Source organism: Callorhinus ursinus, unplaced genomic scaffold, assembly GCF_003265705.2.
Source record: "Callorhinus ursinus isolate GAN/ISIS: 27379988/994484 unplaced genomic scaffold, GSC_fseal_2.0 scaffold29, whole genome shotgun sequence".
Lineage (NCBI taxonomy): Eukaryota > Metazoa > Chordata > Mammalia > Carnivora > Otariidae > Callorhinus > Callorhinus ursinus.
In genome coordinates, this window is record NW_027397091.1 from 5,173,795 (window position 1) to 5,196,000 (window position 22,206).

The 22,206-nt window shown below is 40.5% G+C and overlaps 1 protein-coding gene across 1 annotated transcript in view; it reads right to left on the reverse strand.

Annotated features, from left to right (window-relative positions):
• HAO1 (hydroxyacid oxidase 1) overlaps nt 1-22,206 on the reverse strand; it is a 50,450-nt gene that overhangs the window by 25,570 nt on the left and 2,674 nt on the right. Inside the window, exons 2-3 of the mRNA XM_025876183.2 lie at nt 18,346-18,497; nt 1,543-1,798 (exon numbers count right to left, since the gene is read on the reverse strand). Coding sequence (XP_025731968.1) covers nt 1,543-1,798; nt 18,346-18,497 — 408 coding nt within the window. The remainder of the gene's footprint in view (nt 1-1,542; nt 1,799-18,345; nt 18,498-22,206) is intronic.

A 22,206-nucleotide genomic window follows, 5' to 3' on the forward strand; every position in this document is an offset into this window, starting at 1 on the left:
GTTATTGTTGTTGTCAGGAGTCGTAGTAATGAGAGGAGGAGAAAGAGGAATAGCAAATTCTCTTTCAAATGTCCAAAGGGAAATCATGAGGAATGTTTCCTGTCAGAAGGCTAAATAGTGTGAAACTAATTATTTTAGAAAGTCTAATAAATAAGGTAACCAAAATAGAGAAATAAGGTGAATACAGATTTCGTATTAGGGGAATCGGAAGCCATCTAGTTTGGATGAATTTGGCAAGAAGTAGGAATATGTCAGGACTTTTGTTTTTTGTTTCTGTTCTCTGAGAAAGACAAGGTGTTTGGGTAACCCAGTGTCTGGGATACAGGGAATGAGGGTATTGACAGCTCTGTCAAGACAGCATTTTCTCTTTTGTCATTGGGTTATTGAAGGTACCACATACACAAATAATATCCTAAACCCACCTGGAAGAATCACAGAGATAGCCGCACACAACTAATTTACATATGGTTCAGTGGCAAGATTTTATGCACAATAGTTTATACTCAGATAGGTGTATACACAGCAGAGCTACATAATAGTTCTATGACACTCATATAAGACTGTACATGGACTTATGTGGTGGCTGAGACACATGTCACTCTCTAATATACATGGAACTCCTACCTTCTAACAATCCTCTTACTTATATGGAATGCTGATTTGCTTTTGAAATCTTTTGGATTTGAATCTTTTCACATATAGATAGAGTAAGCAACGGCCCATTGTAAAATGAGGTCCAGGATCCAAGGAAAGCATCCTTTATCATTTCACATACTCTGATGTATGCTTTGAAATCCCATCATCAAAATATCCTTCATTAAAACTAAGATTTTGATTCTTATTCAGATAGTTTTATCCCTGAAAGCTATTAGTCACATACTGGCATGAAAAACTCAAGAGCAGATTTTGAGGGGAACTGGGGGAAGGCAAAAACAAAGGGGGAAAAAATAGGGAGGTGAGGGTCTTTCTCAGTAAACTCCCTGAGTTCCTAGCTTTGACACAAGATGATTCTAGTCCTAAAATATTACAGGGAAAAGGATAGTTCCTCGCTAATGGACAGGCTGAATGACCTGATAAAACCATCAGAGTTCTATTTTGATTACTAAATATGCTAAGATAAATGAGTGAATGAGTGAATGAATGACTCTTGACCCATTGATGAACCACAATGAAAGAGGAATATTGCTAAAAGAAGAAGATAGGGGATCAAACATGTGGCTTCTTTTGTCTCTATTCTTTTAGCTTTTTTTAATCTTCCTAGACACAGTTGTTCCAAATACAATTAAAAATAAAACTAATAGGTGGCTCGTTGATTTCAACAGACAAAGAAATGCGCTTACCTCTAGAACCCAGAGCCTATTATTCCTAAACAAGGTCCCTGCCAATCGTACTTCCGTACCAATGTTTTGTGAAGAATCTAATTCCCCATGGCACCCATGTGGAAACTGGGGGGAAAATAGCCTTCGGAGCTGGTACATGACAAGAGTGAAGAGAATTAGAAGAACCGCTCAGGGGCCCAGGTGATCAGAGACCCATGGTTACCTGAGTTGAGGTGGTAGTTTGAACCTATTACGCACATCGTCAAAGCGGATCCCCAGGTAAGGAGTGTCCACCGTCAAAAATATGGCCTTGTAGCCCTTTCGCTCAGCACGTTGCACTAGCTGCTTAGTGACCTCACGGTCCTTGTAGATGTATAGTTGCAGCCAGCGTAGTGTCTCGGGACTGGCCTCTGCCACTTCTTCAATTGAGGAGGTGGACCATGAACTCAGCATCATTCCAGTTCCCAGGGACCTGCAGGCTGAGGAAGAAAGGAGAAGATAAAGGCGAGCCTGGCATTTTCCCCACCCCAAAGCCTTCAGGTTGTTGTTCAAGGAGTAGAGACATCTACAAGGGCAATCAGGCAATAAGAAGTCAATTCTTGAAAAAGTTAGAAATATGCATTCCTTTCTACACTCTGCCTTGATCTTAGAGACAAAAGTGAGTCAAACAGCCAAAGATGTTTTGTGTATAAGGATGAAAAAATTGGGAACAACCTGAATCTCCATCCTTAGGGGATTGCATACACTGTAGTTCATATATTTTTGTGATAAGGTTAATTTTGTGCATCAACTTGGCTAGGTGATGGTTCCCAGAATTTGCTTGAATACACTGGATGTTCCTGTGAAGGTATTCTTCAAAGGAGATTAACATTTAAATAAGTAGATTTTGAGTAAGGCAGATTGCTCTTCGTAATGTGAATAGGACTCACCTGACCAACTGAAGGCCTTCCGTGAGGGTTTTGTTAGCAGGTTGCCTTCAGACTCAAACCACATCAACTCTTCCCTAGGTCTCCAACCTGCCAGCTTACCCTTTCGATTTTTTTTTTAAGATTTAATTTGTTTATTTGTCAGAGAGAGAGAGAGAGAGCACAAGCAGGGGGGGAGAAGCAGACAGAAGGAGAAGCAGGTTCCCTACTGAGCAGGGATCCTAATGCGGTATTCGATCCCAGGACCCTGGGATCATGCCGGAGCCGAAGGCAGATGCCCAACCGACTGAGCCACCCAGGCACCCCTACTTTTTAGATTTTTGGACTTGCCAGTCTCCACAACTGCATGAACCAGTTCCCCAAATCAATCCCCCCACCCTCACCTCTCTTTCTCTCTCTCTCTCCATATATGTACATATTCTGTTTCCAACGATTACAGTTATAAAAGAATATTACTATTTGTGGACACAGAAAGATTTTCAAGATGTATTAAAAAAACAAAAAAGTCTACAAAATGACCCATACAACATAATTCCACATTTGTACAAATGTGCTTATTGGTATATAACCCTAAACTGATTGCTAATGATAGGTCAGAGAATTATGGGTGCGTTAAATTTTTTTCTTCCTTTTTAACTTCTAAAATTTTATCTTTAAAAATTTTGTTCAAGGCGCATTCTACCTGTTGTATTTTTAAATTTACAAAATACATATACTAGACACCCCAAGTAGACAGCTGTTCCCTCACAATCTTTTGAGCAAGATATCAAAAAATGAGTGCAGTGAAAGTGAAAAATAAGTAATAAAATTAGATTCACCCACCCAATTGTCTTAGAGAACTTGAAAGAACATGGGTGATAGGCTTTTCACCAAAAATAGGTAAAAGCCCGTAAAACTGGGGTCGGCTTTAGTGGAGGAGAAACTGATATAATGTTTATATCCCAAATACCAAATATGGCAAGAGACAATAATAAATATATAAAACTGACTAAATGACCCTGAGTCATTCAACTTAGCTATGTGCCTGACGTATATCAAATGGCAGTTGTCCAAGTGACACTCATCAAGTGATGCTGAGAATATAGTGATGTGTTATTCAAAACACTACTTTGAGAAACTAAAATGTTTCCTTGCTTCTCAGACTTTAAGGGACAGCCAGATCCCCCTGGAACACTTGTGAAAACACAGTGTGCAGACATCCTCCCAGAATTTCTGATTCAGTGGGTCTGAGATGTGGCCTGAAAATTTGCCTTTCCACCTATTTCCCAGGGGTGCTGATGCTGCCAGTCCCTTGTACCACACTTTGAAATTTAAATAGTAGCAGTATCATTTGGTAGTAAATCTCTAAGTTCACATGGTAATAAAATAGATTTTGTTTTTGATAAAAATTACTTTTCCTATGCCTTTGAAGGTGTTTTTCATCCCTGTTGTTCAGGTGACAGTTCAAAAAGAGAAGACCTAAACTGGAGATGATCTTGTCCATGGGTCACTAATCTGTCCCCACCGAGTGGGCCTTTGAGAAATTCTCTCAAGAGACTCGTGACTTACAAAACAGTGTCTAAAAAACCACACATTTTATTAAGTAATAACACATATGAACATCTAGACCATTGTCTGATTTTCATTAAGACTTATAAACATGAAAAATAACTCCAGGTCATCTACTGCAGTTTGGAAGGAACACCAGGGGACATTGATCAGGTCAGGATCCCTTAACCAACAATTTATCATAAAGAAAATATGTCCTGAAGAGGATGTGACCTAACTAAGGTCCCACAGAAATGGAGAGCTGAGTGGGATGAGAACCCAGCATGTCTGACCGTTTCTCCAAGGCAACGATCTTGCTAGAATGCTCAGATGCCCACAAGACTCCCTGGTATCAAGCATAGATAAATGCACTCCCCTAATCCTTTGGGGCCATGGCACCCAAAGGGAATAGGTTCGCAACATCCCTCAAGGATGCCACCATGCCGATAGCTCTGGGAAGGCAGGGAAACTGGAAATCTATGGATGGGACCTGCTACGTACTGCCTGTGCAGGGTGTGGTTACGCAAAGGAGTTCAGCTAAGAGCACCATCAAATGATGGGACACCTTTTTGTAGTTTACACAAAGGCATCATGTAGATGAGCAGCTGTTCTATCAATAAGGATCAAAACTTCTCAAAAAGATCTCCTTGTAGGGGCGCCTGGGTGGCTTAGTCATTAAGCGTCTGCCTTCAGCTCAGGTCATGATCCCAGGGTCCTGGGATTGAGCCCCGCATCGGGCTCCCTGCTCAGAAGAGAGCCTGCTTCTCCCTCCCCCACGCCCCCTGCTTGTGTTCCCTCTCTCGCTGTGTCTTTCTCTGTCAAATAAATAAATAAAATCTTAAAAAAAAAAAATCTCCTTGTATTCCTAGGAAACACAGACACTCCACAAAGACCATTAAAAAAAAATCCTTAAGCTATCACTCTTGCAGGAGGTGTCAACTTTCACAAACATTTTGCCCGCTTCCCCTGGGTAGGCATGTCCAGAGAAAAGCAAGGCCAGCCGATGGCATCTATTTCCTGAGTCTCCTGGCTCTGGTACTAATGACTCCTGATGTTGGAGTCATTATTTTTCAAAGATTAAATCATATGGGGCTGAGATTTTGAGTCAAGGATGTTCAAAAGTCTAAGTAACCAAGTTGTAGGCATTCAATAAATGTTTGGTGATTTAATGAATTTACTCCAAGAGAGTCTCCTAGTTGCAAGAAGAATATCAGAGTCTGTGCTGACATTTTATGAGTTGAGGCTAAGATATTACTCTCAGGAGAGAACAGGAGCAAAACTTAGAAGGCTTCATGCTCCTTGGAACGTATATTCCTGACCACTGTGATCCCCACTCACTTGTGATCATGTGCCGTGATAAAGGCAAATTACTGATGAATTACAACTATGGTTTTCAACACAGCTTATGTGAGAATGAGATGAGGGACCCTGGGATTTTGCAAGGACCATTCCGAGAGACAATCACAAATTTACCTGCTAAAACATTGAAGCATTTCCATTCCAACTGGTAAATAACCATGGCTCTGAAGTAAATGACCCTCCTTTCTGAGTCCCTTCAATGTGGCATCACTCCCTTCTCTCCTCAAGGAATCCCTGGACCCCCCTCCCCCACATGTACATTCCAGAAATTTAAAGGTCAATTCCTGGCAGAGCTGGGGGCATTCAGAATGCTGCTAGAGCACTAGAAATGAGCCTCTGAGCATCTCTTCTAATCGGTTGAAGGGCTTTGTTGTACTGGTTGCTAAATATTTCATATGTCATTTTTGCCTGAGAAATAAACATAATTCCCTTCTAGCTCACATCACTCTTCTGGGGACAAAAATTGCAGGCTTGATTTTATAAATGACTTGGCATAGTCAGACTTTGTTAAGAAAGTCTAAGTAGAGTTATCCTAGTCCAGTGCTTGAAAGCACAAATGTTTCTGAAGTCCATTTTCTCTCCCTATTCATTTTCCACAATGAAACTGACCTCTGGCTCTCAAAACAGCAACTCTCAGATTTCATTTTAAAGGGACAGCAGTGCACTTGCATGGTATGACGTAAGACTCCGGGGCATGCTGCTTTTCCACAGCTCTTAGCAAAATGGATATCACATCTGAGGTAACAAAGACAAGGCCTGGCTCTTGCTCCTAATGTTGATCCAATTCTAAAAATCTTGGCTTTCATTATAGTCAGCTTATCCTAGAGATAAAGTGTCCAGGAGGATACACCATCAAGTAAACACTGATCCCATATGACATTCCACAATTCTATTTCCTTATTTCCACTCCCTCCCTCTTTTATCATCCTTAAGATATATTTTCAAGAATAAACACCTAAGAGGTGCCCAGGGTGGCTCAGTTGGTTAACTGTCTGTCTTCGGTCCAGGTCATGATCTCAGGGTCCTGGGATTGAGCCCCGCATTGGGCTCCCTGCTCAGTGGGGAGTCTGCTTCTCCCTCTGCACGCTCTCTCTCTCTCTCTCAAATAAATAAATAATCTTAAAAAAATAAACGTCTAAACTTTTAATGCTCTAGATGTATTCAGATTTTTTTTTCTCTTCTTTACTTAGGGACACTGGTAATACACTATTGCCATTGCTATAAAAAATGCATATGAGATACATACACGCACATATCACTAAAAGAGACATGAGTAAGGTTGTGGACATTAAAGCATTGAAGATAAAACCCTAGAAATGACCTAGGTGATAATATATATCTCTTGAAAAGACAACACGATATAATGGATTGAGTCAGAAGGCCTGAGCGACTGTCCCAGCCTTGCCATACGTGAGGCACATTTCATCTGCAAAACATCTACCACCACAGCTGCTTTCTTGTCCACTTCATGGCATTGCTGGACAGCCCACTGAGGCAAGGTTTGTGAACATTTTCTGCGTAAATTCTGAAGCCATGTATTATAAAGGGTTAAGTGAGAGAATGCCTAACACCATTTGGAAAAAGAAGTCCTAGATAGGTAGCCTCAGAAATTTAGAATTTTGCCAAGGACCTGGGTTTCTTATCATTGCTCATAATCTTCTCCACACCCAGCTTTTCCCTGTGTTGGTTTTGATCAACATACCCATTCCTCTTTGCAGAGATCGCATCAAATGCTCACTACCTTAAGCAAGAAAGCTCTCAAAAGAGAGCAGAATCTTCTCCAGGCCAAGGAACTCTGTGATAGGGCTGATATAGGAAGAGAATATCAAAGCAGAGAATCCCTACATTGCTGGGGTACACATTCCTTTGCAAAGCCAGGGACAAGACAACAGCAAATAATCCAAGAGGTGTGACAAAAACATGCCTTTCCCCATCCCCCACCTCTACCCCTTACCTGTCTGCAGATTTCCAAGAAGGGTCTGCAGAGTTACCTGAGTAGATCTGAGGGACTGGCTGCATTTGCTTATCAGCCATCAACAATAATACCTGGGATAAAAAATTTTTAATTCTCACTACTTTTTTTGGTTTCTCTACTTTATTTGCAATAAAACTGTAAATATAATAATATGGATATAAATGAGTTTAATATCATTGTTTACTGTCACCCACAATCCTGCCCCTCCCACACACCCCAGAATGGGCTATGGGCTAGTGGAAAATATTGGTGCATTCTGTTTAAGAGAATCCAAGTTATCCTGGGACTCACCCATGACAAAGTTTTTTATTAGAGTTAAATCACATGCGCTAGGGTGGGGAAATGCTACAAGGGTCTACAATAATCTGCCATCAGATTAAATGTAGTTCTGCCTCCCCAAACTGTCATTCAGTAGAGTTAACTCAATTTTCTACACTACGGAAACTGTAATCAACCACTGAGGTTTACATCAACTCATCTTAGATATAAATGCAACCACCTCTGGAGTCGATATAAATCCTAAACTCCAATGTACAATGATTCAGCTGGGCTAGAACAGGTAAAGAGGTTTGCAAAACTGCAGGAACTGGCAGAATGCCCCCTATGGCTAAGAAAGGCAATCGTGCCTCTAGATGTTGGCAGGGTCTTGTTTTCCATCAAGGGTCAATGAAAACATTTATTTCTAATCTAGGCAATCTGGATGTAGGCGAGAGAAGAGAGGAAAACTACTGTGGACTTAAACTTCAGGGGACGCTAAGCCCGCCTGTCCAAGTTCTTTACTCGAAAACCGGGACCTTTTTTTTTTTTTTTTAAAGATTTTATTTATTTATTTGACAGAGAGAGACACAGTGAGAGAGGGAACACAAGCAGGGGGAGTGGGAGAGGGAGAAGCAGGCTTCCCCCGGAGCAGGGAGCCCCGATGTGGGGCTCGATCCCAGGACCCTGGGATCATGACCTGAGCCGAAGGCAAACGCTTAACGACTGAGTCACCCCGGTGCCCCCAAAACCAGTACCTTATAGCAAACTGACCAGGGGTGGTAAGGTGGAGACTGACTGGCTCCCAGCTTGCCAATTGCCAGTCATCTCCTGCCAATGCCTCTGTCTGTCCTCTGCACTGGTGTGCCTTTGAGGAGGGCACAGGTAAATGTGCCACATTTTCTTCTGCGTCTTCTTCTAGTTGTGAAGTCAAGGAATTAAATCGCATTATAGTAAAAGCCCCCGGCACATTTCACCGTTAGCAGACGTATTTTATAACCTTGCTTATTTAGAATTTGCCCAGCTTCCTAGGGTTTAGGTTAGAAGCAAAAATAAACAACAAAATAAAAATAAAATGGCAGAAGATGAGGGAGAGAGAAGTTTCTCAAAGTTGAGGCAGCGCAATTTACTGACTGTGAAGTAGCTTCGAAATGTTTAATGTCCAGTCCAACAGTCTCACACATATAAATAAGATGTCGAATCACCAGAACAAACTGAAGTTTATCATGCCAGGCTTGACAAGAAGGGGAATGATAATACATCTGAGAATGATATTCACCCACAGCTACCACCATCACCACCACAACAGAGGAAAATATAAACCAGTAGTTATCAGTGGGAGTAAATGTCTATTATTTGAAGTATTAATTCATGTGGGTCAAATCATATTCCCAGATTAGAGCAGAACGATTAAGCAATGTGCTACTTTGGGCCCAAATTATTTCTTTGAAAACAGTTCTCCTTTATGGGAAAGGTGAGTTAAGTCTCCAAAATTGTGTGTTTAAAGGAAAAGGGGGCAGCATGATGAAAGTGTCTAAAGTTATTTATAGGTGCCTTTGATTAAAAAGCTCCTGCAAAACTTAGTCACCAAGACAGCTGTGCTGTCTTGTGAAAATTATGTTGAGAAAATGCATTCTGTCCTCTGCACAGGAAGTCATTGTGCAATGGGGAAAATATGCAATGACAAAGTACCAGGCAGTTGTGTGGTTCGAAACTCAGAGTCTGACCCACTACAGTGTTTGCATAAATGTGCACCCTAACATCCACTGGCTGTATCATCCTTTCTTCACACAGGAACTGCCATTTACAGACTTATTAAAGAGGTGGTGAATATTATGGTCTGCATGGCTAAAATCACTCTTGCGATTACTTAGAAAAATAATGTTGTGAAATTTCCACTACAATTCTGCGTGAAATACTTAGAAACGGTCAAACAAATCTTAATTTATGATTTAGAGAACCAAAGCAATTTCAACACTGCCAAGAAAGACCAGGAAACCAGAGTTCATCTTTCCAGTGCTTTCAAGATGGTCCATTGTCTGAATCAAGAGCAGTTTAACCTTGAGGGATCACAGGGTCATGGCACTTGCAGAGCTGTTTTTGATTGTATGGAAAGATTTGCAAGAAACAGTTAGTCCCAATGACATCTGTGTTCTCCCTTTCTTGCATCCACTTTGTTTCTGAGGCAGAACTCTGCGTTAGACTAAAACATCATCTTTACTGTAATGATCCCCAGGTTATTATTCTATCATTTTATTAAGTTGTCAGGTCTTGGCATAACTGGCAGATCGCATGGAGACCACACCATAGTGAGACGTCTTTTAGGACGGGTTCAAGGAAGATCAAGCCTGCCCTTGACCTCAATCAACCTCCCAAGGTATAACAACCTCGGTGTCAGGACACACCAGGGAGCCTCTGACTTCTTGCTGTCATGCTTTAATGTCATCAGGCACACCAATCATTTGAGAAGAAGCAATCTCAAGCTCTTCAAGATAGCTGCCCAAGAGCTTAAATTCTGGTGTGAGATACTAGAAATCGGACCATTTGATGTTGGGCTTCAATGTAGTAAGAGTCTGTTTTTACTAGCTGTTTTTGATTGATGAAGTTTGTCTTAGGGCAAAGTGATTTCAACACTGAATCTATCATTTTTGGAAAATTTTTAGATGTCAGTGACCCATTTTTATATATATCTCTGCATATATACAAAGAAGGTCCATAATCCTTTAATATATGTGTCTTTAATATATGTGTGTGTGCATGTGTGTGTGTATGTGTGTGTGTGTGTATGCACACGTACTGTATGTGAGTCGTGTATGCAGAAAGAGAGGGTCCACTGAATTTTAATTGCTGAAAAAGAACATCCAAAACATAAAGTTGAGCTGAAATAGGTTGAAAATAAAGGTGAAAATAAAAGAATTGATTCTTTTTTACTACAATGAAACCAAGAGGTATTCCTTTCCAAATGTTTAATGATGTAATTTGGACAAAAATTTAGTGAACTGTCCTTTCTTCTTATTCCTCCTTAGTTTTGTTTCTTCTCAGTGAAAATGGATAAAATAATGGGATGAAGACAAATAACTGGATCAGACTCTAGAGTGAAACAGATCTTGGTTCACACCCCATCTTGATCATGGACCAGCCCTAGACTTTGGTCAAGGGCGTCCTTGTGCTCCATTGTCAAATGAGGAGAATGATAAATGATAATTAACTCACAGGTCTATTGTGAGGATTAATGACAGGACTGTAAAGTCCAGCATCTGGTGCATAAAAGGCACTCATTTCAGAAAAAATAAAAGTTTCACTTAAAACAAATCTCATGCTTTTCCTGGATTTAGGTAAAATTGAGAATAATGGGGATATTTTCCTCATAGGTATGCTGAAATGTATATCTACTCGGTCACCTAGTACAACACATAAATATATAAATCAATAAAGCTTTCAAAAATACATCATTTGGGTCTGGAGCAAAGGAAATGACAATTTTTCTTGCTGAATGGTCTTTCACTCAATGTTAAAGTCGATCACTTAATCTCGGAAAATCCAGAAAATTCAACAGCTAAAGCTCTCACCTACACTCTAATTCAGTTCTTTGGGGTCTGTAAGGCTCTTTGTGTTACTCTGCAATCTGTTCCACCTGCACCTTAATAGGTGGTCAAGTCATAGCTGAGTCCCAAAACTTCACTTTGGAATGTTCTGGCCTTTTAGGCTCAAAAAGAAAGTGTTTAGATTTAATGGTTTTATGGCCCATCAAATCCTGTGTGGTAGCCTCTAATTGCATCCAGGGGCAGGAATTTCTTTTAAAATCTTTTTTTTTTTTTTTTGACAGTTTACTAAGAATTTGTTAATATGCTGAGCATTCCTGGAACGCGTTAGGTGGGTTTTAATTTTTCCCTATTTGAGGTCCCGGCACTCCCTCATGTGGCGCTTGCACAAATAACAGTCAGAAGCAAACGGATGAATTAACACTTAATCTCTTCTCTTTCCTCTAGATTCTTCATGTTTAAATGAAGCAAAAGAGCTCGTGTAGTTCCATAGAGGCTGAAATAAAATTTCATTACAGCCACAGTGCCTAACACCAGAGAGATTTCCATGATAATGTCCTAAAAGCCTCTGTGGTATAATAAGCATTTTGTTTCTTCTTTGAGAAGTCAGCGATGCTTTACTTCTACTGCAGGATGGAAATTTCACCTAAGGATACTACCTGCTTTTATATGGCCCTAGGGCTCATGCTTATTGATATTTCCTTCACTATGCTGAGTATTTGTAGACATGATTCTGTAGTCATCCCTGAAGCTCATAAGAATAAAACGCAAATAAAAAAACAATCTAATAGAGTTTCAAATGGATGTGCCATTGTAAGTAAAGGCATTTATATGGCTCCAAAACTATTATAACAGTTGTCAATTATCAAAATGTTAACTAAATCATCTAGTACAATAAACGTCTTCTTATTCATAACATAGTACATGGCAAACTGCTCTCCACTCAGTGTTTCTCAGTTTCCTTCCATTTTTTTTTAAGGTTTTATTTATTCATTCTTGCAAGAGAGAGAGAGCATGAGTGGGGAGGAGAAACAAAGGGAGAAGCAGACTCCCTGCTGAGCAGGGAGCCTGATGTGGGGCTCGATCCCAGGATCCTGGGATCATGACCTGAGCCAAAGGCAGATGCTTAACCGACTGAGCCACCCAGTACCCCAGTTTCCTTCCATCTTAAAAGACTTTTAGGAGTTGTTTTTATTTATTTTTTTTAAGATTCATTTATTTTAGAGAGAAAAAGAGAGCACAAGTTGGGGGAGGGGCAAAAGGGGAGGGAGAGAGAATCTCAAGCAGACTCCCTGCTGAGCACAGAACCCAACATGGGGCTCAATGGGGGGGCTCCATCCCATGACCCCGACATCATGAACTGATCTGAAACCAAGAGTCAGATGCTTAACCTACTGAGCCACCCAGGCGTCCTTTTAGGAGTTTTAATTTTTGTTTAAAATTCAAGCCCCTTTATTTATGCTCCTGAATTTTGCTCAAGACCGGTATTTCCTAATGAGTTTCATATTCTGTGGCTTATTCCATCCTCTCACAACTAAAGGGATAAAACTATAAAAACATAGAATGTTTGCAGTTAATATTCCAAGACTATAACATAGAATTTGCCTTAGGGTTCTTGCTGCAGTTAATGATACTTGGAAACATCAGTCACTGACCAGGACCTTATAAGCAGCATTGCACAAGTGATTAATAACCCGGAACAAGGTATTTATCCTCTGCAAGCCTCAGTTTCCACAAGCAAGGAGTTGGAAAATGATCCTTAGGGCTTTGGATTCACATTTGAAGATGGGTAAGACATAGATGAGTTAATAAATGTAAATTGCCTGACACACATTGATTGCCAAATAAATGTTGGCTATCATCATTTTTCATGAAAGTTAGTTTGTGTGGCATAAACATCTATTTGTGTTTTCAGCAAGATCCAGAAATAAAAGTGTCTTCTTGTTTTCCTCTACCCCAAGCATGAAGCTATGAGAAATGAAAATCAAAGGCATGCAAATGTTCATTCCAGCATCTACGCTTTCCAGGACTGGCATGGAAGGCAGGGGGTAGAGGAAAGGGGTGGGATCTCAGAAGGGCAGCAGTCTACCTTGAATGGTTTCTCTATTTCATGGAATCTTAAATGGGGACAGAATCATTTATTTATGGCCTGGGGGAAAAAATAGCAAAGATCATCTTCCTGTTGGAAATTTTCTGGTTTTGGTTTCCAACATTTTCTCATTGTGGAGATTTGGTCTTCGTTCTTGCCTTTGTTAGCAGAACTCCTTCTTTAAAGAACTGTCCTGTCTGTCCTGCCGAACCCCAGCATGCAACAGGAGTAGCTCTGTGCTCAGTGACACACCTAACTTCCCCGAGAGCCCTGGGAAGAATCCTGACCTCCTTGGGGCATGGTAAGCAAACCACTGCTCTTGCTTAAGCAGCTGACTTTATCAGTGAGGAAACGTAATCCTCCTAGAGAGTGAAAATGACCTGCCACAGAAGTGCAACTAGTTAGTGGTGAATTTCCACATAAATCAGGTGTCCCAGCCTGACAGCCCAGGGGACACTCGTAGCCCACAAAAGTATTTGCTTTGGCCCACACATTATTGCCCCAAACAGTGTTTTAGAGAATTTTTGATTTATTTGCCAACATTTAAAAACCAGGAGATTACACATAAAAATCAAGGTTTCTGGCTTCTCTTGAAATGTTGGAAGATTTGGCAACCCCACATCCTCATTCCCTTGGGGCCTTAGTTAGCTAGCACTGAAATGCGGCTGCCCCCGTCCGTGGAACCTGCAATCTCCACCACGACCCTCTCCACCACTGATCCTGCATTGTTGTTTTCCTAACTTCATCCCTCTTTGGATATTTATGTTACCAGTCTGACCCTCAGAGCCATTTTTGAGGTTCCTGCATAAAGCTTAAAGCAAAAATATCTTCAGCAAAGTAAAAAGGGCGACTTTCACTCCCATCAAAGTGTGAATGGAGTGTACTTTTCTGAAAGCAGTTTTTTAATATGTGGAAGAGATTTTGGGGACCCTGAGGGGCAAATAAAAAGTGCACCCCATTTTGGGAAGCTTTTCCCAGCATTATTCTCATGTGATTCTCAAAGGACCCCCCCAGAAGTAAGGGCTCTTATTCAATTGAGGTTGCCAGATACGGCAAATAAACATATAGGATGACCCAGCTACAAAGGATTTGTTGTTTATCTGAAATTCACATGTAACTAGCTCCCTGTGTTTTATTTGGCAATCTTATATTCACTGCCATTTTGAAAATGAAGAAAGAGTAGCTCCATCGGTCACTCTTCAACTACAAAGCTGAGTAAGAAAACAGAGCTCTCTTCTCGGGCCCAGTTCACACCGAAGTGGTGAAAATAAAGTCCAAAGACCCTTGAAGCAGGGTTCTGTGAAGTCTGGAGAGCCAGTTGAGAAGCCAAGATTGTGGTACTGTGGCAACTTCCACAACTTTCTGGACGCCCATTCTAATTATTCAAGCCTGACCGTTCCCTGGGAATTTGAGTGGTCCTCACCTTGGTTTGCGTTCTTCCAGAAGCCAGCAATGAGACAAAGATATGAGTACAAGTCTTGTATTTGGAAATATTCACAAGGTGAGTTTAAAAGTGAGATAGGGACGGGAAGGCAGTCAATGAAGGGTGTATTAATGGGCAGGAAGCGCCCAACCTTCCTATCCATCTGCCCCTGTTGCCAGAGAAAATGTCAGGCAAAAAGTTGCAGGTTCTGATAGGAATGATAAAGAACAGGGGGATATATCCCAAGCACCAACAGCATCTGCTCCAGGCATGCATGCTTTCTTTCCTTCCAAGTAACCTATCCATCCCACAACTAAAACATACCAACCAAGGAGTACTCCTGGTCATGAGCTGATCACCATCAGCTTTCAGGGTTAATCTAAATATTAAAAAGACCATCCATCCATCCATGGCAATTGGGCCATAGAAGAAAACCTTAGGAATGTTGAAATCCTTAAAGGAGGTTTCTACCATAAATCTGGATATAAACTGTGATGTCACTGCCCTCACAAGAACCTGATCCAGGATCTCAGATTCTCGAGGGCATTGTGTGACCTTTCATTGCCAGTTCCTCTGTGTTCTCGGTGTCACCACCCCTCTGCATTCTTAACTGTTTAACCCTGTCCCAAAACCGATGATGTATCCCACTCTCCTGGGGGACCTGCTTTGTATGCACCTAACGCAATAAATCAATTACTTTTAGGGGATTGTAACTGACAGAATAATGGGCTTCCCGTCATGACTTTGTATGGGATTTTCTGGAAATGGAAAGCAGCACAAGGTGGTTAGGAGTGAAGATTCTGGAACCAGACTGCCTAGGCCTGAATCTTGTTTCTGTCGTATGAGTTGTGTGATCCTGGGCAAGTTATTCATCTGCTGGGTGCCTCAGTTTCCCATGTGTCAAAGGGGCTTACTATAGTACTACTTCTTTGGGCTGCTCTGAGGATTCAATGCTTTAATACTTGTACTGTACTTAGAATAGCACCTGGAACATGGTCATTGCTTTGTAAGGAATATTCCAACAGGAACTTAAGAATGCCTCCTGGTTAGTGCTGGGAGGAAATAATGTTGCACAAAACAGTCCTATCTAGGCCATCAAATCATAATTTCTAAGTGAGCTTTCTTCTCATTTTTCTTTTCATCCCGTCCCCACCAAAAATAGGGAGCCCTGATCTTGGAACCATCGGAAGAGAGGTGGAGAGTAAGTCCTGTCATTTACTGGTCAAGAAAACTGCTTTCTCTGGAGCTCTAGCTCTTTGCCCACAGAACGAACACAGTGACGCCTGTCAAGTGTCACATAAAGGAATATATACAAGTATTTGCAGTCTCTGGGGTTTGTGGTTGCTGTTTTAACCAAGTGAGCTCTGCTCATTGCCTTCTCTTACGTCCTCTCCCCCCCCACCATTCTCCTCATGGTCTCTTCTCCATCTTTTGCTCAGTGGTTATTGGTCCTGTCTTACAAAATAGTTCAAAGGGAATTTAGTAAGTATGGACCCCAAATAAGAAGAATATAAAGTCAGGAGTAATCCTATCACTCGTAAATAAACACATGTAAAATGGAGTCTGCATTCTTTTTTTTTTTTTTTAAAGATTTTATTTATTTATTTGAGAGAGAGAATGAGATAGAGAGAGAGCATGAGAGGGGAAAGGGTCAGAGGGAGAAGCAGACTTCCTGCTGAGCAGGGAGCCCGATGTGGGACTCGATCCCGGGACTCCAGGATCATGACCTGAGCCGAAGGCAGTCGCTTAACCAACTGAGCCACCCAGGCGCCCGGAGTCTGCATTCTTTACCTTAAAACATAAATGTATTTTAGGGCCTTACTATGGTTTGTAACTGCTTTTTAAAAACTATACCGCAACATCTTTCCATATACTCTTTCTCTGATATCATTACAAAAATTAATCCCATTTCTAAGGTACCCTGTTTTTTACAAGCAATCTCCAATTATGAGACACTTGGGCAGGTTTTTTTTTCCTAATTTTTCTCCTATCAAAAATAAAGGCATGAGAATCCCTGCAGAGATGTCATTCTTCAAAGTCATAATTATTTCCATGGAATTTCTAGAAGAGGACTTAGAGCATCACATGGAATTCACACCCTCAAAGCTTTGGTTAACAATTGTCAAATGATTTTCTAGAGATACGATTCCGCTTTACGCTCTTCCTATCGGTATTTGAAAATGCACACTTTCCTTCCACCCTCCACACACCGTATAATCTGAAAATAATAACTTGATATTCAGAAAATAAAATATATAGTTATAACTTAACATTTATTTGACAGCTAGGGAAAATGAATACTTTTCATATGTCTATTGGCCATTTTCATGTGTCCATTTATGAATTTTCTATTTGTCTTTTTCCACTTACATCTTTTCATCTCTTTGGGGTTAGATGTTATTTTGTTATTCAAGTATAAGGGCGCTTCACACGGAAAGTTCATTAACACTTTGCAGCCTCATAATTTTTCAAATTTGTTTTGTTTGCCACTTATTTTTTCAATTTTTATAGAACTTTGACAGCATGGAAGTTTCTGGGGTTTGTGTTGATTTGTTGGCTTTTGTTTTATTTATTTATTTTTAAAGATTTTGTTTATTTATTTGACAGAGAGAGAGACAGCGAGAGAGGGAACACAAGCAGGGGGAGTGGGAGAGGGAGAAGCAGGCTTCCCGCTGAGCAGGGAGCCTGATGCGGGGCTCGATCCCAGGACCCTGGGATCATGACCTGAGCTCAAGGCAGTCGCTTAACCAACTGAGCCACCCAGGTGCCCTGCTGGCTTTTGTTTTAATGGTTGTTATCTATGGAATTCTTGGGAAGGCCTCTCTCACCCCAACTGTAAATGGAAAGATACTGGTTTCCTTCTTCTTTTCCCCTTCTCCCTGCCCATATTTCAGGATTACCATAGACAAATGGCTGGGGCCCCAAGACCACTTCTCTGTGTGTGGTCCTAGAATTAAAAAAGTTCTAGACTCTAACCTAAGTCTGTCCAGCACAACCACTGGGTCATGCTGATATCCCTGGCAGAATTCTGTGGCAGACATTTCAAGAAGGGAAGTAAATCCATAAGATCTGTGATACTTTGAACTAAAATGCTTTAAAATAGTATTTAGTTCCTGCTCTTTGGACCTGAATTTCCTTCCCTGCTTAGCATCAAAAGAAGTCAGATGAATTCATTACCAACTTTTATATGAGTTTCTGAAGCAGAGTGGGGAGATTTATCACTGTGCATACCTTTTTAAATGTTCGTAGTTGCTAGGGGACTGGCAAGTTAATAAATTAGCCCTAATAAGGAATTTCTTTACATCATATTTGAATTTCTCATCTCTCTCTCGTAAGGCAGAAATACTCTATTGGGAATATAACCCATTCATAAAACAGAATAGTGGTCCCAAACCATGACAGAAAACTCAACCAACCGGGTCTCTGCATCTGCTGTTTCCTTGAGAGAATCAAGTGGTTTGGGGAAGCAGGAAGGGCTTTGAAATCAGGTAGCTATGAGGTTGAATCCCATTTTGGCCACTACCAAGCTGTATGACCATGGGGGAGTCAATTTCTCAGACCTCCATTTTCTGAAATGTGGATATTAATACATGTAATATAACTAAAAGCTATTGAACCACCACTCTGTGCAAGGCACTATTTTAAGCACTTTATATGTGTGAACTCATTTAATCCTGACAGTCACTCAAGGAGATGGGTACCATTTTTATCCCCACTTTATAGTTGATAAAACTGAGGCACCAAGAGTATCTTGCCTAGAGTCCTAGAGGAGGAGAATGTGCAAGAACAGGTATTTGGATGGCAGCGTCAATGAGTTTAATTTTTGTGAGTGTAAAAATATCCAGGGAAGTGTTTGCTTGATGCATACAGAGAAAGAAGTCACTAAATGTTAGTCCTCTTCTGTCCCTTTGGGTGAGACTCTCTTCCTACCTCGCACAGTTGCAAGCTCCCCATCCTCATGAGCCATGCACTGCATGGCAGTAGCTCCAGCGCATATTGGCATGCTGACCCTCTGCCCCAAAATGGAAGTCGACAGGTCTACCTCGGCAACATTCCGGAGCATCCGTGGATATAGCTTCCATCTAGAATTAAAAAAAAAAAAAAAAAAAAAAAAAAATTTTTATAATTATATCATCACCAAAGCTTTGACATTTCATTTTAGTTAGAAAGAGAAAATATCCTTTTATTTCTCCCATTTGGCAAACTACTTTACAAAGTTAAAGAAAAGGGGCATTTTTCATGTTTGTGAAGATGGCAAATTAGCCATAAGAATAATGGATTTCACAAGTTATTGTTCTTAGTGAGGTGTAATTAACATATGGTAGGATTTGCCCGTGCAAGCTTTGACACACGCATGCGGTTGTGTAAGTGCCAAGACAGTCCAGAACAGATCACCATCTTGAAAAATGTCCCCATTTCCTTTTGCAGTGAAACCAATCCCCTAACCACCACTGATACTTTTTCTGTCCATATAGTTTTACTTCACAAGAATATACAAAAGGAATCATATGTAATGTAGCGTTTTGAGTCTGGCTTCTTTCACTAAAAGCATAGTGCTTTTGAGATTCACCCATGTTGCCAATTCGTCCGTCATCTGTTCATCTGTTGCTCTTGGTGGATGAATAGTATTCCGCTGTACAGAGGTCCCCCAGTCTGTTTGCCCATTCCCCAGCTAAGAGACATTTGGAACATTTCCAGTTTGAAGCAATTATGAATAAAGCTGACTATAAACACTCACTTAAATGTTTTTGTGTGAACATAGCTTTCATTTCACTTCCTCCAAGTCATTCTGAAGATGGTATACAAAAACATGGAAGGCAGATATGTCCAGTTTGTCATATATATATATATATAACAGACAGTAATTGGAAGTCGACAGTAATTCCTTAGGTAATTACTTTTAAAATTATAATGTGGTTTCTTGGAAATTCTTAAACTGAAGTCACTATCCGTTGAAATATGGTGATGAGGGGAGATAATTTTTTTTAGTTTCCTCAAAAAGGTTATTTGGCAGAGACTGGAGTTTTGGCTTGAGGAATTTTTGACTCCTGAACATGATCTTAAATGACTCTTCCTGCAATTCTTTTGTGTTACAGTGAAAATGATCAATAAACCAAGAACCAAAATTTTAAGAGTAAAGTTTACAGGAGAACAAGTTCTCTTCCCTCTTAGCAAAATTTCTATGTCCTATTGGTTCAGGATTATTTCTCTCATTAGTCACTGATTAGAAGGGAAGAAAGTACAGCCCTATTTCTAATGAGCACTAAGACAATAAACATGTGTATAAGACCCACATACATACCTAACCAACCCTCAGCTTTCATTACCTAGATTGAGCTCTGCTTCCAGAGAAATCGAGATTTTTAGTTAATATAGTGAAGTGTGATTTAGAATTGGAGTAACCAAAATAAATCGAACCTCCGAAGTTTTAATTGCAGCCTACTTCCTGTAGCGGACGAAGAAATTCTGCCTTCCTGTCGCTTTGGGTCCGTAATCTAACCCTTCTTCACATAATAAAGTAAATACATCCAGCCCTTGAAATGCATAATAAAGAAGTTTTACTGTGCGATTTCTCCGTAATTCCTTTGAACATCATAATTGTCATTATTTTTTGTCACACCACGCGCCTTGCTGCTGGAAGTCTTTTCTTTTGGACTGACTCTCACAGCATGCTTCTTTGATCTCCATTGGGGGGGGGGAGGCAGAAGCCTTGAAGAGAGTTTTTATTACCAATCATCTCTAAGTGTATTATTAGAATGAGAGAAAAAGGTTTTAATAGCCGTTGGCAGGCTGGCCTTGGAAGGCATTAGTATTTACTTAGAGCTGAGGAAACAATGAGCATTTTTACAAAGGGCACACACAGAGCTGCAGGGCATCAGCTGTGTGTGTGAGAGAGAGAGAGAAAGAGAGAGAGAGAGAGAAAGGACATTGTTTAATGTTCAGTTCCTACATAGAAGGCAAGGCTCAGTCCTTCTATCTCCAAGCAGTAGCTTTACGCTTGTCCACGTGGTGGCGCAGTCCCTTTAATAACTGTGTGTTCTCCCCCTCAACACTCCTTTCTGTTCTGAGGGTGACACTACAGAGATTCACCAACCAGTGAACAAAATGCAATTTTCACACAAAATTAGGTAAGGTCAATGGAGTGGAAAGTGTAGGCTCTCCAAAAAGTTCTCCACATTTTGATATTTTCTGAAGAGCCATTACAACTAACCTTGTCAGGTAAATCTAATAGCTTTCCAAGTCCCACCTGACCCCACCCCCAATTTAAATGATTTTTTTCCCACAATCTTACAGAAAATCGCAGCCGACTATAACCTTGGACTGTGCTCTTATAGGACCTCCACTTTGGAAAAAAGATATGAAGATCAGCAAAATAATTCAACCAATTGAATAATAAACCTCTTTCAAAGGATGGAAAATAAGATGCCTGAGCAATGGAAGTGGGGTAGAAGGGGCGATCCTTTCATAGGGCTTTTGACCCACACCTCACAACCAACAAAAGTCTCACATTTAATTTACAAAAAAAATGTGGTGATGTCCACATCGCCATGATGGGATACTCTATTTGAAGGAAGACACTGAACACCCAGCTTTAAAGTCATGTGCTGTTACTGAATCCCATCAACTGAACCCAGTGAATTAATGTTTCATAAGTCCTGTAAGACAATCTTATTGCATCCCAATTTCTCCACATTAATTTTTTACTCTAAGCATTTACATCAAATGAAATATATGTAAATACATATATCAAGTATATAAAATAGCACAATTTTTGTAATCTGCTTTTTTACCTTTCATTCTTAATATCGTGAGATCTTGAAAACATTTAACTGGATGGCCCTCAACCTCTGAGGTATTGCAGTAAAGGAGTAAGGAGGGCAGGGATCTAAGTCTGAAGAAAACACTGCACAGCAAGCAGTGCTATATTTAAATAGTCAAGCCAGTTTTTGAATGCCTTAGTGTGTAAATGGGTTTCGGAAGGACTGTGACCCTCCTGACAAGGTGTATAGTTGTGCTTGCGTGTGTGTGTGCGCGCACGCGTGTCCTCATGCGTGTATAGATTTGCCAACACTCGTATGGATAAAGAAGTCACAGCTCTGAGGTCCAAGATAGAGGAAGCAGAGGAGAAAGGGAGGACAAAGGGTAGGAGGAGGGGGAGGAGAGAACAGAGCTGGGATGTGAGACCTCTTGCCACAAGAATCTTCAAAAAGAAGAGGCAATTAGCTACTTTGCATCACGCAAGAGCAAAAAGCAGCTTACTCTACTCACCTATCATGGAAACCATCTTGTGGCATTTACACCTAGGAGGAGAATACTTATAATGCCGCAGGGGAGTTCAGACTGCTTCTCAAATATTAAAGTGAGAGAAGGTTATCACTTTTCCATCTGTTACTTAAAAGAAAATCATGCCATTTTCAGTGTGAGGAAAGAAAGGAGCTTCATTTTCTAATACCGTCGGGACTTCTAGATGCCCCAAATTGTAGAATTAGTTTCCACTAATGATAATTTCACAAGAAGCCACAAAGTGCAGACCATGATTGAGAAGGATACACTAAGTTCATTTGTAAGAGAAACACGTACTGTGTTGTTCTTTGTTTTTTTTTTATTTATTTCTTTTAAGTTAACCCCAATCAGGTCAGGCCAAGCAAAATGTAGCAAGCTGACATCTGCTGTTCGCTTCATGTTCACAATAGGAAATTATGCTCTTCAGTCTGGTTCCATCTATTTGACTTTGTCCTTTTGCATTTTATTTTATTTTATTTTATTTTATTTTATTTTATTTTATTTTAT